This window comes from Echeneis naucrates, chromosome 16 (assembly GCF_900963305.1).
Source record: "Echeneis naucrates chromosome 16, fEcheNa1.1, whole genome shotgun sequence".
Classification (NCBI taxonomy): Eukaryota; Metazoa; Chordata; class Actinopteri; order Carangiformes; family Echeneidae; genus Echeneis; species Echeneis naucrates.
Window position 1 is genome coordinate 6,150,355 of NC_042526.1, and position 17,578 is coordinate 6,167,932.

The window sequence follows — 17,578 nt, forward strand, 5'->3', positions numbered from 1 at the left end:
CGATCCCAAACAACAGCCCCGACGTTCAACAACACAAAACGCCTTCCAAAGAGGTCGATGTTGCAGTCTGCCACAACTGCTGTCACCCAGCAGAGACACAGATTGATTGAGAAGAGTAAAGTGTGTTTTCTTCAAAAACTGGACAAGGTGCTGTTGTGCTCTTTAATCACAGCTCAACCTAACGAACAAAAGAAGAAGCAGAATAAGAGAGAATTCAATGACGGTGTCTGCTTTTTGCCATACTTAAACTAGCCATAGAAACAGTTTGCTCTGATTTCCTGGGATAAGTCTAGTGGCCGATGTTTCTGTCCTCATGGGAGCAATGAAGATGTATTGTATTGATTATTTTCGGTTGCTTCAGAAGCTGCAGCGAGATTGAACCCATATGTTCAACCCTGGGTCAAGAAAACTAGGTTTGACACCAGACACACCCACATGTCAAAGCCCAGTCATTTTGTTAACCCCACTCCATTCACACCACTTTCATTTGGTTGCTCTACAGTGCACAGTACATTTTCATGAGTGCACACACACACACACACACACACACACACACACACGCTTTCAAAGCCATACACACTGACTCTGTTCTCTTTCTTTAGGAATGATTTTGGTCTTTCCTCTTGTAACCCACTTAACAAACCTGGGTAGGTGTGTATGTGTGTTTCATTCAAAATGGCTGTGTGTAGGTGTACGCAATAAAGACACATAAACTCCAACCGTTTCACCAAGTCCTTCAGAGATTGGGAGCGTGATTTGAGAGAGGTTCCTGCAGCTAATAATCGCAGCTTCAACACGCGTGCTCGCACACACATTCAGCCAGTCACACATTCACCTTTCCTTGACACTGATGTGCACATTATTGTCGCCACCTACATGTGCACAAACAAACACCTGGGACAGAAGTCCCATTAAACCCACACAGTGGCATGATCATGCACATCATCCATACCCATTGTTCTCTCTCTCTCTCTCTCCCCCCTCTGTGCATTTCTCAAATTCCCAACGTCATTAGCTGTTTTGTTTCGCTCTTCCACAGGCAAAGAGAGCGAGAGGCATCTGTCCATGCCATTATTTTCTTATAGGCCCACAGAGGAAAATAAAGCAAAGCATGGCTCTTTGAGGGCAGCTGAAAGTGCTCCAAATTCAACTATGAATTTGTAATTGTTGAGTGGAGCAGTGATAAATCTTGTGATATATCACACTTTTTATAGACATCATAATCACACAGAAATGCCTATTAATTATTCATCGACCATTGTGAATTTATTATCATAATTACCTAGAAAAATATATAAATCCAATATTGACTGTGCAGAACACAACACATCTTAGGAAAGTTCTTGTCCTTGGTAAAAATGGGAAAGACTGTGTATTGTTTAAAAATAAATAAATAACAGCAAGTACATGGCATATACATGAAGCATGTGGCTAATGTGTCTCTTGCGCTCTACTGAGGATAAGCTAGTAACTTCTTCATATGTGTGACACAAACAAAGTGCATATTTCCTTCACATTTTCTGTATGACTTTGCATATCACTTTCTTCTGTGTATTGTTGCGCTTTTTTTTTTCTTTTTTTTTCCTTCTGCAATGGTTGAATGGCACCAGACCGGAGAAATGGCATTGCCAGCTGTTTAGCTTTCTGCAACTAATATAAGCATAACAGGGAGATTAATTTACTTATTTTTCGCTTTGCATTGTGCTGAAAGCTGACAGCTGCTTCTGTACAGAGTCTATTGTTTTTTGTTAGTTTGTGGTAATTTTTTACAGCATGCAATCCATGTTGGCTTATTTGTCATCTACTATCCTCTGTATATTTATCCCTTTATCGATAGCAAGTGATACCCTTGTGGCTGTTTGTTGACATTCTAATGAGAGTTTTTTTTTCATATGACAGTTTGTCTATCTGTGCTGTAGAAAGCCTATACTTATCACCAATCATCATTACAGCTGACGGCTACTAACAACACAGAATGGGAATCTTTTTCTCCTTTTTCCCTTAATTTTTTTCTGATATTTTCTTCCCTTGCAATTCCATTCAAAGCATTGAAATGTAAATGGGGGAGAGGACGGTTGATGACGTTGAAAAGAAGATGGAGATGTGGAAATGGGCTGGGTAAAATAGGCAGGGAAACTGGAGCAGAATGAAAAGCACTAGGTCGGCTTTTGGTGCTTGATTTAGACAGAACGAGGTGGTGGTTGTAAGGGGTAGTTTATTGTTAGTGAGCTGTGAAGACAAGCTGTGTGAGCAAATTAAAAATTAGGTAAAATTAAGTAGAGAAAAATATTGGCAGCAGAAAGAAAAGAGGAGAATGAAAAAAGAAAAATGACAGATTGTTAAATGTACTTAAGTACATGGAAAAATAAGTGGTGAGTTGGCCAGATATGAGATAATGAAGAAGACTAGTTAGCAAACATCTCTAATATTGTAAAAGGCACATATGGCAAAAGGAATTTTACACCACCAAGGCACCATGTGCCAGATGCTTGATGTGCTTTGGGTTTTTAATATCTTTGCCACTCCTTCACCCCAGTGCTCTTCTGACAGCTTGTCTGTTTATTCTGCCTTGGAGGTCTGCTGCTCATCCCATCTTCCCCAGTCAAACTCCTCTGGATTAAGAGCAAATGCCGGGTTGCACACACAGATTTGGCCCGACAAAGAAAATAAGTTTGTTTATTGCAGATCTAGCCATCGATGTCACCGCATTACATGCAACAATGCATTTATCAAAAGCCCAAAGGAAAAGATAGAAATCCCCCAGATCACACAAGAAACGATCTTGTAACGCATCACTAGAGAGCCATCTTGGATGAAAAAATACCTCCGATTTCCTCTCAAAACTAATCCACTTTAAATACAAGTTGCATGAGAGGAGACAACTGAAATGTAGAGGGTGATAGTGTACAGGAGCTTTAAGTACTGTATTTAGCAGACTTTTCAACAGCGTGCCAAGAATGTCAGATTGAACGAGACGAACAGTTGCATCTGGGTTATAGGAAAACAGCACTTAAAGATGCCCTGTGGTGTTTTGTGAGTGCTACTCAATAATAAGCTCTATTTTGAGGTCTGAGGAACACATTTCCCTATCCGTAAAACATTTGCAAATATATTAGAATTTTCAATCCTACATTGTTTACATACATGTCATATCGCTCCATTTCTTTGTGCATAGTTATCAACGTGTAGCTCACTGGTATAGTGTGAAACTATTTGTGTCCCATCCCATTTGCTCATGTAAATGTATCCTCATGCTAAAACAAGGCAACAACAAAACAGAATCTAAATCGAAGGACAAAAAAAAAGAAAAAAAAAAAGAAATGCTCCCCGTTGGTACTAGTGGTCAGGATTTTTTCAAGCTGCATAATCAAATACTTGTGTGCAGCACAGAAATCTCACCATGCATGCTCCTCTAACGCTTCCTGCAAGAAAAATTGGACATTATAAAATAGTGATCCTTCTTAGTGGATATAAGCAGCATCATGATATTTTTCAAGGCAGGGGCAGAAAATTAGCCTTAGCCAGATAGCATCAATAATGTGGACTGTTAACATGATGTAACAAGCACTAATAAGACAGTGAAGTGTAATGCAGTGTGGGACATGTATGGGATGAATAAAGAAATCTTCAGCGTGTTTAAAGTGTAACCTCCTGCTTCATACATGCAATTTAAAGGCATGTAGTGGATTGGATTATTTTTTTCCCCCACATATTTTGTGATGAAGACAAAGCAGATACAAACTCAGCATAGTCACCCACCACTTGCTTTACGCCAACGTGTGAAAACACACCAGTTCCACAGTAAAACCGGGAAGAAAAAAAAAAAAAAAAAGGCAACTCAAAATTGCCCTTAATAACACAATTAACCCCATTGGCTAATTAATTATTTTGTCTAACACACAAGTTAACACTCAGAATGTGCCCCCCTTTGAATAATGTGATAGAATATTAGCCTAGAGCATTTTTTGGTGAATGTGCTTGGTCTCTCTGTAATTGGGTCAAAAGAAGCCCCAAAAAGTTAAAAAGGGGAAAGATAGAAGGATGAGGATGGCACAGAGGCACGCTGGGGGCCAAACTTCAACTCAAAATGATCATTTTAAAAACCACGCTGCAGCTATGACGATACCAGAATAGCTTAAGTACTTGAATGCAAAAAACAAAAACAAAACAGGTGTACCCTTTTCCAGGCATGTTAATGTGTCAGAAAGATGCATTTGAGTCATTAATGCTCATTTCAAGTGTTGTGGTTTTTCCACACATTTAGTGTGACAGCAGGCATAACAAATGGCAATATTTAACATGGTGTATGTCAAATGTGACACTTTGGGAAAAGAATATTTTCCCTGTGCAGGAGAATTCAGTCACGAAACGGCTCATCTCCATAAACATGTCTGGGGTGTTATAGGCATGTGAGCCCCGAGAGGACAGAGCCATTACAACCTTCTATAAAACACAACACAACAGCATGGTACAAGCAAATGATCATAGGCAATTAAGAGCGTGGGGTTGGATTGGAAGAATCATGTCTAACGGCCCCACTGGGGTGTAAACTTTGCTCAGACAGCACGTAGGTGCACACATGTGTCCTGTAAATTAAAGTGAAGAGCATTGAAAGTAGTTATGCACAGCGAAATGTGAGGCCTGTGCCACGTATCAAGGGAGACCTGTGTCACAGATTGTGTCCTTATTTTTGTACTCATTTATAATATATGTCTTCCCTTCAGGAACCACCTCTGCCAGCAAGACATGCACTTGCAAAATGTATTTGTAGGGGGGAAAAAAAAAAAAAAAGTTATTTGCATGCAATTTAGAGTTGGTAGCGGACAGCTCCGTGATTTCTGTGAGGAAAAGCAGTCACATGAAAGCCTTTTTCAACTTTTGAGTTTGCTTAACAGCATCCACTCCCATGTGACGTATGAGATATCCCTGCTGCATTGCCTGCTGCGTGAACAAGATTACAGAAGCAAAGTGCAGCCTGATGTGCCAGTTTAATGTTCTATTATGGATACCAGAGTCCTGACAACCAATAAAGCATCCAGATGCAATTCGTCCCCTTGATGCTGTCGGTGGATAAAGAAGCTGCTGCCTTCAGTCTCTTGAAATTTGGCTGTCTGTGTTTTACACGTGATAGGCAGTTTACACAATGTTTATACAATGTCGGTCTAATTTAGTGTGTAATATTTATGTTTCTGTTGGGAATTTGGCTCTCAGATCGGGATCTCTGCTGCCTTCTACATGCTGTCAGCAGTACGCCACATTTAAACACATTCTGAAGCTCCAGCTACAGTCAGCGCTCTTATTGCCGTTGCTTCATCCACTGATGTCAAACCAATTTATGTCATTTTTTTTAACTTCAGTCACAAGTGATTTGTAACTTTCAGCTGTCTGAAACATTTTTGTTGGCGAGAGAAACATTATTCTTTGAAGTATTATCTAATTAGGCATGCTGACAAAGGACATTTCCTATATGAGACTGGCCAGGTGAAATACTGGAAAGCTTTGTACGCTGATGCCCAGTACCACCACAGTCTCTCCCTGGTAGCTCCTGAGCAGTTCAGTCATTGTTCGCACCTGGTGTGCTTTGACAGTATTAGTTAAAAGGCGAAGTCCCAGGATACTGACGTCCCTGCCAAACGATGGTTGTGTGAATTGAAAAAGGTTTTAGCCTGGGGAGAACTGGTTTAGATGCTATCTGTGTTTTATTTCAATTATAGCAGGGATCACAGAGCCTGCCAGTGACCAGCTGACAGCTAATCCCGCAGGACAGGAAACGAGTTGTACAGCAGCTGATGTCATCTAAGGTTAAACGTCCATTGTGATGAGGCACTCTTCAAAGGCTGACACATCTAGCAATTGTTCCTCTCCCCTTTCTATAATTAATCCAAAGAGAGGATAAAAGTTGAGTTCACAACACCCACCAGGACTCTCGCCCCCCTTCATTCCAAAAAAATCACAGAGGGAGGTAAGAAAAAACTGATGGGGAGATATGAGTGTAAGCAGACAGAGGTGTGGTGTCTGCGGTCCCTCCCTCAGGCTTGGTTGACAAACAGTACAATGTGATGTAATACAGCTCTCAACCCGAGAAGAGATGTTAAATGTGCAATGAAGTGCCAAAGCCACACCTCTTTTGAACAGTCACTTATCACAATTGAGACTTTAACCTCCAAAACAGCAACAGCATACGTGACATGGGAGACGGGCCCTTTTAAGGAGGGGAGTGGTGTCTGCTGGATACTGCACCGCACGCTGTGTTCACTGATAATGAATGGCAGCTAATGAACGCCACCTTTGTGGCTGTCTTGCCTTGAGGCCCTTTGCACAGTCTGTTCGCTGGTGGCTGTCTCGGAGATGAGAAGAAAAGAGGGATCAGGGGCAAGGAGTGAGGAAAAGAGGAGAGAAGGACACAGCAGGGGGCCGTCACACCTCATACCAGCCGGGCACAGAGGTGGGAGCACCGCTAGCTTCAGCATGAATGGATCAAAGAGAGAGTTGTTACAGAGAGGAGGGATGGGGGGTATTAAATAACAGCTTAAGATGCTGCGTTGATCTGCATCTGAGCTGGATCCACAGGTGTTAGACCTTGCAGCACACCCTTAATTTCCACTGGTTTTAATAACTCATGGTGCATTATTTCATGTTTCATTAATTTTCTTATGTTTCTCCCTCTCACAATTTCTCAGCCACAGGGACCTGAAGCCGGAGAACCTGTTGCTCGATGAAAAGAACAACATCAGGATAGCAGACTTTGGCATGGCCTCCCTTCAGGTTGGAGACAGTCTGTTGGAAACCAGCTGTGGGTAAGTAATATAGAGGACATGAGGACATATGTGTTCTAATGCAGCATCTGACTCACATTCATGGAAAAGAGAGTCCTGGGGGTAAAGATTAGTCACAGTTTAGGTGAGGCAGGTGGAGTTGGCTGAATCCAACTGAGTGAAACGGAGAAGAAGCAGGAGAGGATGATGAGTGCAGCCATCAAGCCCTCTGTTGTCGAGGAGAGCTGGTCTGTGTGTCTCACCGAATGTGCTGTCTGGCTGTGAGCAGGGCCATGGCCACACATTACTGCTCCCCGTCTCCTCATATCTGATGCTGGGTTTTACGATCTGGCAGTCACAACCACGCCAGACCTATCAATCCCACACTGGCTGTAAAGAGTTTGCTTTCAGGAAAAGTCACTTTCAAAGCGTTCTGTATATGGACGCCTATACTTGAGAAGAATTTTTATTAACATTAAGGTGTGGTGACCAATGCGAAGGGCCACCAAAAGAAATGACACAGTTGATGATGGCTTATTTTGGGAACTGGGATCATAAACACAGCAAAAGCATGGATCATCAGAAAGTTTCTGCTGCAGCACAGATAGTTATTTGACATATATTTCATTCACTCGCTCCTGAAATTAAAACTTTAAATGCTCTTGATTTGTATGTATGGCTGAACATCAAGCAAATCAGTGAATTAGGTGGTATGGATGTGCTTCTGCTTCTTTGCAGATTCCTGGTGGTCTGGATGGCTTAGGGGAAATCTTTGCACTGCTGTCACACATGACACTGTGCACAGTGCCAGGCGATAGAGAGGCTCTGTGACATCTGTCCCCAGCTCAGGCCTGATTCTGTCCAGATTATACTTCCAAATCAGCTGCAACTAAAATTACGCACACTTAAAGCAAACACACATGTGCATACAGCTCTGCCGAAGCTTAGTTCATCCCTAACCTCAGAGACCTTTTGTCCTCTGCTTGTTTGGTCGTCTCTCTTTGCATGTCTCTTTCTCTGTCTCTGACTCCCTCCCCCTTCTATAAAACATGTGCGCTCTGATTTAGGAATATGCACGCACACACACAAGCCAGTAGTTGAAACTGTTGCATAATTTTTATTTTTATTTTTTTCCCCAGCAGTAGCACAGTGCCTGAGCTCTTATGACTCATCAGTAAAGATCAAGCCAACTGAGAGCTGTGTGCATAGCTATCTGCAAGTAAAATGTTCACAACTGAGTCATTCTGCAGCCAAGATGATGACCACACTGAAGTGCTTGCTTTTCCTAGAAAGGCCACAGATTGCGACAGCTCTTAGCCAGCTTTTTGCAGTATGCCGTCAACCAAGTGTATCTATATTTTTGCTCCCCCCCCCCCCCCCCCTCATACATTTAGAAAGTTCTAAAGGTACTTGTTGCGGATGAGAACACGTCATTTTACAGAGATTCAGCCACACACACCCACACACAGCTAAGCAAAGGAGCTCTGGCTCTGTTTTCATGCCACTCTCAGCCCCATCACCACATCCACGTCTACTTGTGAATGTGTATGTCCATGTGTCACAAGAGTGTGCAAGCTCCAGTTGTGTTATTTTGCCAGGGCCTCATACATGTTAATGTGCCATACACTGTGTGTGAATGTGGTTATTGATTATTCATGCTCTTCTGACTGTCCCATCTCTAAGTGCAGATATGACAGTTTTTAATTAAATGCATTTATCTGGCCCTTCTCAGCATGCAGCAGTCTGACACAAATGTATTCCATTTGCCACGGGTAATGGAGCTGAGTGAAGATGAGGCTTCCAGGTAGAGTAGGGGGGAGCCTCAGAGCACATCCATAAATACATGCAGATGTACAGACATATATAGATGAGCAAAGACATGGACACACGCGCACACACACACACACACAGTCTACCTGTCTGTCAATTTGTGGCTGCATCAGACCACCCTGAATTCATCAATGGGTGCTCTTCAAATTCAGTTGCTCTGACCAATGAAAGGTAAATAGGCTGCATGCAATGAGAAGCCACACACATTTTCAGAACGATGAGCTCCATGTATCAGGGTCTCCTCAATACTGCTGGGCAACACTGCACTTTCACTGAACTCATATCTCTTGCTCGTGATACTCCTCAAACTGTGTTAGGGACAAGATGGAGAGCTCGGGGTAAACTTTGGAGGGCTTCTTTGAACTGGTGGTCCACAGATCTACTTCCAGTGCAGAAAATCTAATACTGATGAACTCTTCTGTGTACATAAAGACAGCTTTTAAATCATCTTTATCATTTTTGTCTCCCTCTATGCTTTTGGGCAAACCACTCACAGCAGCGTATTATCCCACTGTGCAGCTATTAGTGCCCTCAGAATCTAACCAAATTTCCTGTCTGTTGGTTTTATTTATGGGATGTTAGTGGTGGAGAGAGTAAATGAGCTTTAGCAAATAGCGTGGAAAGACTGATGTTATGTCAACCAAGGCGCAACTGTTCTTCAAAAGCCTACATTCTTCACTCCAGTCAGAAAGAAGTGGCTCTTAAGGCTTTCTATTTATCTTTAGCATCCCAGTCTATAATTTGAGCTTCTTGTATGAGCAGCAGAAGATTCCCCTTATCATATTATGAATCTCATGAAGTATTGGCTTTCATATAAGACCAGTTTTTAAAGTTTATGAACTAAGATTCATTTGAATGACCTTTATTTACATCTTTTACTAAGTTAAGCCCAAAAACAAAGACAAACCCAGAATGTTTTTTTGGAGTATGTATACATATGTCAGCTCTGTCGGTGGCAGGGCTTACTGATTTAATAGTGCACTCTGATGAATAAATAGATGCTTGTATTCCCTTCTTCACTGTCACCCTGTTTGCCACCTGAAGCGTTTGTAAGTAATGACTTCATATTCATGCTGGTTCTGGCTGCCGCTCGTGGCTCTCATGGGGCATAACTAGTGCAAATCTGAGGCTTATTTTTTTATTTTTAATCCTCACTCATCTGCAAAATGCATTATGACACTTGCAATCAGGAAGGCCGCATTTGCATGGGCTCGTATTTAAACTTACCCCACCGACGGTGTGGCAGTGTTTATCGGCCGGTATTTTGACAGCCTGAGGAAGCCGGGCTGTCAGAGCCAGTATTCATGAAGAGACCAAACAAAAGCCGAGCTAATGGGCACCATGTTTACAGACTTCAGATTGTCTCTCATTAGAGCCAAATAACCAACTATTGGATAAGACTGAGCAGGAGAAGGAGGTGGAAGACATATCACCAGGCTCAGAGGTTTAGCAAGATGGATGCTTGATTTGCTTTCTATTTGCCGTCACATTAGAGGAAACACTCGGAAATGAAATGTTGTTTGATTTATTTGATTTGAGATGGATGTGAAACTCGTATTGCCCTATTTTATGTCTAGATACTGAATGTGGAAATACGGCAATGTGAAAGTGAAAGGAAAGGTTCCAGTGTGTACATAAAGAATAACAAGTCGCTCTACAGTTGCTCCACTCATCCATAGCCATTGGCTTATGGAGCAGACATTGTGGGGTAGCTCCATAAATCTTCATACAATATTGATGTGTCAATCTAGTCATTGGATTTACTGTCAGCCCATCCAGGTGTTGTAAAGATTAGTGGGTCTGTTCACTGTCTGCTGTGAGAGGATGCCCTTGAGTAAGTAAGTAAACAGGAGGACAGCCAAACACCCTCAGGACCCCAAAGCACATCTTGATCTATGTTGACTGGAGGCATTTGTTGTCTGCCCAAATTGTTCTTTTAACATTTTCATACAGTGCTGTCGCGATTGTTCAAAGTTTTCCTGTGTAAAACTTTATTGTGTAAAGACTTACTTTATAGTACAGCAGTAAAAAAGGAATAGCTTCACTTTTTTTACCTGATTCATTCACAGTTTGCACTGTTTTTCCTGCAGATCTCCGCACTACGCTTGTCCGGAGGTCATCAGGGTATGCTATTTATTTTCCACATTCATAATACTGCGTCTCTTTCATCGTACTGCACCTTATTTAAACCACACCCAGCACTTTGTTGAAACCAGTTAACAAGCACACTCTTGTCCTCAGGGAGAGAAGTATGATGGGAGGAAAGCAGATGTCTGGAGCTGTGGGGTCATTCTTTTTGCCCTGTTGGTGGTAAGTGTCAACTTTGTCTTCACTAAGTGATGGCGATCGGACTGACGTAGAGTTTAATGTTCCCCACTGAAATGTGACACAATATAATTTTACCATGAAGTATTGCCGTACCTCCAGGGCCGGTTCACCAGTTGGGCTGATCAATAGTAAGCGAAACTTGTGACAGGACAGTGATCACTCTGCACTTCAGCTGTCGACCCGAAGTTGGCCCTCGTGGTGGCATGAGGCCACAGCAGAGCCCAAAGCGTAATCTTAGGGATCAGGGAGTCCAAAAATCCCACCGATTATAAGGTCTCGCCAGAAAAATGTCGCCCTCAAGCTGATATTCTCATGCAATAGAAGATCAGAGAATAGAAACATCTTTTTATTCATTATCCTGTATCCACACACAAAACTGTATCCATAATCAGTCTATTCTCCAGCTACATTATGACAGTGGTTCCCCAGCCGTGCAGCCCTGAAGCTTTGTTTCATCAACAGCTGTAGTATAGTTCCTACACACTCCTGTACCATGAATAATTCATACAGCAGAGCTGAAAAGAAGAGAGCCCAAAATAAATACCAATGCTGACAGGGCAGCTTTTGGCCACAGGCCCTGTGTATTTTTCTTTGTTTTTGGTCTCTTTGTTCTGCACACCGTTTCTTACCGCATCGTATGTGTGTGTTTACTTTTGTTAAGGACAGTCTCCCTTGCACTCTGATGTTGTTTACCATCGTTGCCATCATAGCCATACTCCTATCACTCCAAACGTTTTTGTTTTTTTTTTTTTTTCTTCCCGCTCTCACTGTTTGACTGAAGATTAATGCTGTCTTTCTCCAGTTCTGTCCTACTGTCTGGCTCCGAGATTACCATTTGTCTGATTGTGGGAGACACGCATACTCCCCAGCACTTACGCTGCACTTAGATCATCTGTTATACAAGCCTACCCTCTTTTTTTATCGCTCTACCACTTTTTAGCTTGTCTTCATGTCTTTCTTAACCTTTTCTCATTTGTCCTCCTCCATACTGTCTCCTGATGGAGGTTGTCATTCATCAAACAGCAACATCTGTGCGATGTCAGCTCGCTCTGATGAATGACTGATGAGTGAATGCTAAATGAAGGAGGTAAATGAGAAAGCTGGGTAATTATTAGAAAAGCCCTGTTTTCAGTTTACTGCTGTTTATTATTTATTTTGCATTGCGGCTCAGGGCAGAATAATCAGAAAGATGAACAAATTGAGAAAAGAGGCTGTTTTTTAAGTCGAACAGGATTAAGACTCAAAATGTGGTTTCGTTTGTTCTGGGGAGCCTTGTTAGTCTGCCCTTCCCTCGATCGAGTGAAGTCTTATTTTCTGTTTTTAATGCTACAGTGAAAACAAGTGCAGACTCTCTCTTTCATATTTTTTTAATAGATTTTACATTTTTAGTACGCACATCTTACACGTACACAAATCTTTACCACCTTTTGTTTTCTCACTTTCTGCTTCTTGCCTGTGTCTGTTCAGGGCGCCTTGCCATTTGATGATGACAACCTGAGGAATCTTCTGGAGAAGGTGAAGTTGGGGGTGTTTCACATGCCGCACTTCATCCCTCCAGACTGTCAGAACCTACTTCGTGGCATGATTGAAGTGGATGCTAGCAAAAGACTAACGGTCAGTTCAAATGGATGATAAACCACAGGGATTTTCCGTATATGCTTGTGTGTGTGTCTTGGGCCCCTTTAGTTCCAGTAGGGGGGAGTCTTCATGCTCGACAGATACTGCAGACACTAGCTTCCAGGGCGAGCGCCAAGAATGAGTAATTTTTTAACCTGGCTGAACAGGAGATAAACCCTGCAGCTTGCTTCCAAACTCTTGCAGAAAGTTTTCTCAACAGAGTGGAAGTTTCTGAAACCATAAATATATACGTATAGTAGGGATGAGCGAGCACACCACTATCCGTATTTGTTCAACCACATTGTAGATGGTTGAACAGATACGGATACTGATAATTTAGAATCTACATTTTCTACAGTATTCGTACTCGAAAGGGGGCGGGACTTAAACCGGAAGTGGGTGTGTTTTATAGTGAAAGTTGTATTTTTAAGTCTGAAATTGACATGTGTTGATCAGAAGCTGCTATATTTATTATAGGCCCCAATATATTTTTTTTCCAGCTTAATGCTGCTTCTGTGACTGGTCAAGTTTATACTTCATAACCCCATAAAGTGGGGCAGATTTGAAACGTTTGGGTGATTAAAAAGCTATTTTAAAACGATGATGTAGCCTAACTTTTTATCGCTATCACCGGGGGACTCGATCAGGTAGTTGTAAATATCAATATCACCTCCGGCCGTTCAGTGGGATAAGTTATCCATGATAATGAAGGCAAACAGAAGGGACAATGAGAAAGACCCACATGTATGAGTTTTTAATTGTATTACTTTTTCTCTGGCGCAGCTAGTCTGACCAGTTGAAATATTTTTTTTTTAAGCGAACTACTGGACAGTGTGTTTTAAATTGTGGCACCGATTGTTTTCCCTTCCATTGGGCGTGGCTTTCGGAGTATGACGCGCTGCGCTCTGTCCTATCACAGGACGCCCTGAGGAGGATTTTGCTTCAGCCCGTGCACCGATATTGACTCATATTACTCGTACGGTACTTGTCTAAATTGCTATATCTGTACCAGATACTAGTTTCAGCCAAGTATCCGGCTCAACCATAATGCATAGTAACGCCTGTATGTGACTGACAACAAATGGACGGAGGTGTAATTATTTACAAATAGGAAAAAGCTGACAGTGCCCCCATCCACAGGGAATGTGGGGGGGAATGATGAGCATATACTGCATGAACAATTGAGCTGTTGAGTTATTCTTTGGCATAATGTGTTTCTATGCTACATAAAGGTAAGGAGTGCTCTCGGCTTCTCATTATTCACAATTCATATGTTCTCATTCAACCGATAAGATCTGAATTGCATCCGTCTTGAATTTCATATCTTTGGTCCACAAACAGCTGTGTTTCCGAATGATGTCGCAAACACAGCAATAAAAACACATTCAGATGTTATTTGAATAAGCACAAAAACAACATATCATGGCTGAGTTCAGTAAAGAAAATCATCATTCTGCAAATTCACTACAAACCGCGAAAGCTTCTCATGCTTCGGGGAAAGAGTAAGCTAGTGGACACACACATTCAAACTAAAGTGGCTAATATCCTCTCCTGCCAAGCCAACTATTGTCTTTTTGTTTTTCTTCTCTCCTCCCTTGTGTCCCAAATGTTTTTTCCTCGCCCCCAGTTTCTGTTTTGAGTCCTTCCTCCTGTACGGGGTGTGAATTCAGGAGAGGATTGCTGTTTGTGTTCGCACGCTCTGCACTGTTTAGTGCACTCTCCTCACAATGTCAGTCCCTCTCTGCAGAGCAACTGATCACCTCGGCAAGGTGGCTGTAGCAGAGCATGGAAGCACGGAGATGTGAAGGGCAGAGAGTCAAGATAGAGGAGGAGAGGGATGAACAAAGGGAGATGTAAATAATCAAAGTGGCTCAGACAGCTCAAAAGTACATACTTCAAAGGTAGATGGAGCTGCTCTGAATGTGAAACACGAGACAAGAGAGGATGATGCCCAGACACGCTTGGAAATTAAGAGCATGCCGTTCGCATGCCTGCTGTATGTAGACATCTTCTCCACTGTGTTCGGGAACCGATGCTCCGAGCAAAACTGCTCGCTGCACTTACGTGTAAGCAAACGTGCTTCTCCATTTCCGAATACCTTAGTTTATCTGTCACAATGCCAGAATGGCTTTAACTAACAGAAATGTGAACGACTCCAGTAAAAATAGATCTGAAAAGCTGCGAATAAGAAATGCTCATTTGCAGGGGAGTTTGACACCCTGAAGGTGAAGTCCTTCAGATAAGAGGCAAGTGTTGAAACATCAACTAGAAAGATCCCCACCTCTTTGGTATGCTGTACGCGCGTTATTTTTCTGTTCTCTCCGCCTGACGAGGACAGGTCACCCTGATACCCCCTAGATATGTCCACCAGCCTCCAGCGCTGTCCTCGACAAAGTGCTACATGCCGACAGAGCTGCTGGGAGAGAATATGCTACCTATCCACCCCCCTTTCTTGTGCATGATGGCTCCAAGCAGAGCTCTGGGGATGGGTTCTTGGAGTTTAGTTGCACCTGACCTCCTCATCATAGTTAAACATATTCTGACATCATAAGGGAGCGTTATTCCTTTGATAAGGACAATTTATAATAATGTTGACAGTAGTTTGTTACATCAAAGTGATAGGGTGATCAGACCATAACTACCGGCTGCGTTTCAATATGTCTATTGTCACCTTCTGTTAATTAGATTTTGCCAGTGGATGAACACTAGTACACACACAAAGCCAAGGCCTCCGTAGAGCCTGAGAGGGAGGGCACGGACCGGGGCTTAAGGGGCTTAGCTCAATAAAAGCCTTTCTCTTCATTTCCTGTCTGTATAGTCGGGGCCCTGGAGGCAACCAGGACAGCTACCTCGATGCAGTTGTCTCATCTTCACAATTCAAATGAACACAGATACCCTGAAAAGATCTTCGACCTCATGATCCCTCGCTAATGAAGGGGATTGGTTAGCTTATTATATTAAAGAGCAGTTCATCACAGATAGATAATACCCTCACAGGCATGGCGTAGATGAAGTACCAAGGTTTCTGGAATGGAAATATCAGAAGAGGGATTTTTTTTTTTTTTGTGTGTGTGTGTGCTTCAAAACTTGACCTAATTCACTGCACTAATGTACTGAAGCCGTTTGCTTCTTTCATTATGACCACATGTGACTCTCTAAAGGCTTACATTAACCAGTCTGTGCTGTAGCAAAGGATCTTTTTGCTTCACTTGCTTATTTGGTGAATTTCAGAGATCCCTTTTTTGCCGCTCTTTCAGCAACAGCAGTAATTACTATATATATATGTGTGTGTGTGTGTGTGTGTGTGTGTGAAATAATGACAAAGAATTTCAAATATTAAAGCTTGACAGCCCATTGTGATAAAAGCTTAATTTTTCTGCCATATATAAAACCTGAAAAATCACTCAACATTTCCACTCTGTAGATAAATTTAAGCCCCCATGGATAACAGGTGCCGTCTTCTTTTTTTCTTCATCAGCTGTCTTTTCCTTTTGAAAGTTTCCAGTTTAATCCATTTTTAATTCAATCAAATTTTAATTAACTGCACAAAAAATGATGTAGCCCAACCCTGATGGCCAAAAATGTGACTCAGGGGCTACAGAAACTTTATTTTGACCTTTTTTTTAGTCCTTATTTATGCGATGTAATCATAGACTACAATATGTCACTACAAGGCTGGAGCACTAAAACAGTGTTTATCGCCCAACGCACAGCCGTAGATATGCTGAGGCGTTTATACAATGAGAATTAATTTATGTGGCATCCAGAAAACGGCATACCTGAATACATTCGCGCACACACACCTCGACAAGCCAGAACGACAGCAGCATTGCCGTCTGGCTGGGGGAAAGCGACTGGAATTGGTACTGTCAGATTAAGAGACTGATTGATGTGATACAATATTTCAAAGCACATCACTTTCATGCGCGTGTGTGATATTGGTCTCTTGCCCCCAGGCCTTCAATAAAAGTTTGAGAGTAGGTCACCCACCGGCCTGTATCTGACAGGCAGGGTGTCTCTGTCAATACCATGACCTCTGTGGAAGCAGACAGGAATCAGCTATAGTCAGTGACTGCAGTCGGCCTGCCTCTGTGATACCACATGAAGGCATTTATCTGTGCTGAGGTGCACACATAGATCCTCTGGGACGGCAGACGCATCAACAGACTGATGGAGACACATACCCAAGAACTATGCTTCTAAACAAGTGACAATAATTAGAGCTGCTATGTGTATCCCTCCTGTGGCCCCACAACAACAGCGGGAGCAAATTAAAAAGTCCCAGCAGTGACATTGATCCTGTTTTCCTCTGTGGGCAGTTAAAACATGGTGGAGTCACACTGACAGACATCTTCCTCTGTTCCCCTTTTGCTCGCTGTTTGTGTCTTTCCATATTTGTTTTCATGGCAAAAGGGTCGTGCTGATAATGTTGCCACATTAAAAGTGCGATGGCAATGGCAGTATTGAGAGGGGGAGTGCATTTTTCTATGTGATTAAGAGGTGGGAGGGGAATGAGAGCAGGAGATTCCCTTTAGACCAGAGGGCTTGGCAGGGTCAGCAGTGTGTGTGGGGGAGATAATATTCTTGGTTTATATAGCTCAGTGGTATCACCTCTTCCTTTTGTCTTGTACCCCTCTCCGTCGTCTCTCCCTCTCTCTCTTTTTTCCCATTGGCAGTATTAATATTTGAAGCCGTCATTATTTACTCTCACCGTTCAGTCTGGCCGTATTGTCCTACTGTGCTTCCAGTAAGCCAGTAAGCTCAAGGCTTACCGACGCCATACTGAACCAGACATTTCTATACACTGGCCCTGCCGGATCGTTCTGTTGCCTTTTGATTCATTTCTTAGTAGGAGAAAGATGACATTGATTCAAATCAAATTGGTTGCTTGTGTACTGACTCTCTACTTTCTCATCTCTCTACAGTTAGAACAGATCCAGAAGCACACATGGTACATGTAAGTACACCTCTGTCTTTCCTCACTTTCTCCACTCCTCCTCTCATAGCCTATTCTACAGGGCTTGTAGGCCCGAGGGGAGCCATCACAT

General features: G+C 42.5%; 1 protein-coding gene across 3 annotated transcripts in view; it reads left to right on the top strand.

Moving 5' to 3' along the window:
• brsk2a (BR serine/threonine kinase 2a) overlaps positions 1-17,578 on the top strand; it is a 143,064-nt gene that overhangs the window by 105,158 nt on the left and 20,328 nt on the right. For all 3 annotated transcript variants that reach the window (XM_029522601.1, XM_029522604.1, XM_029522602.1), the window contains exons 5-9: positions 6,681-6,797; positions 10,676-10,709; positions 10,827-10,895; positions 12,381-12,527; positions 17,456-17,487. In XM_029522601.1, the coding sequence (XP_029378461.1) occupies positions 6,681-6,797; positions 10,676-10,709; positions 10,827-10,895; positions 12,381-12,527; positions 17,456-17,487 (399 nt within the window). The remainder of the gene's footprint in view (positions 1-6,680; positions 6,798-10,675; positions 10,710-10,826; positions 10,896-12,380; positions 12,528-17,455; positions 17,488-17,578) is intronic.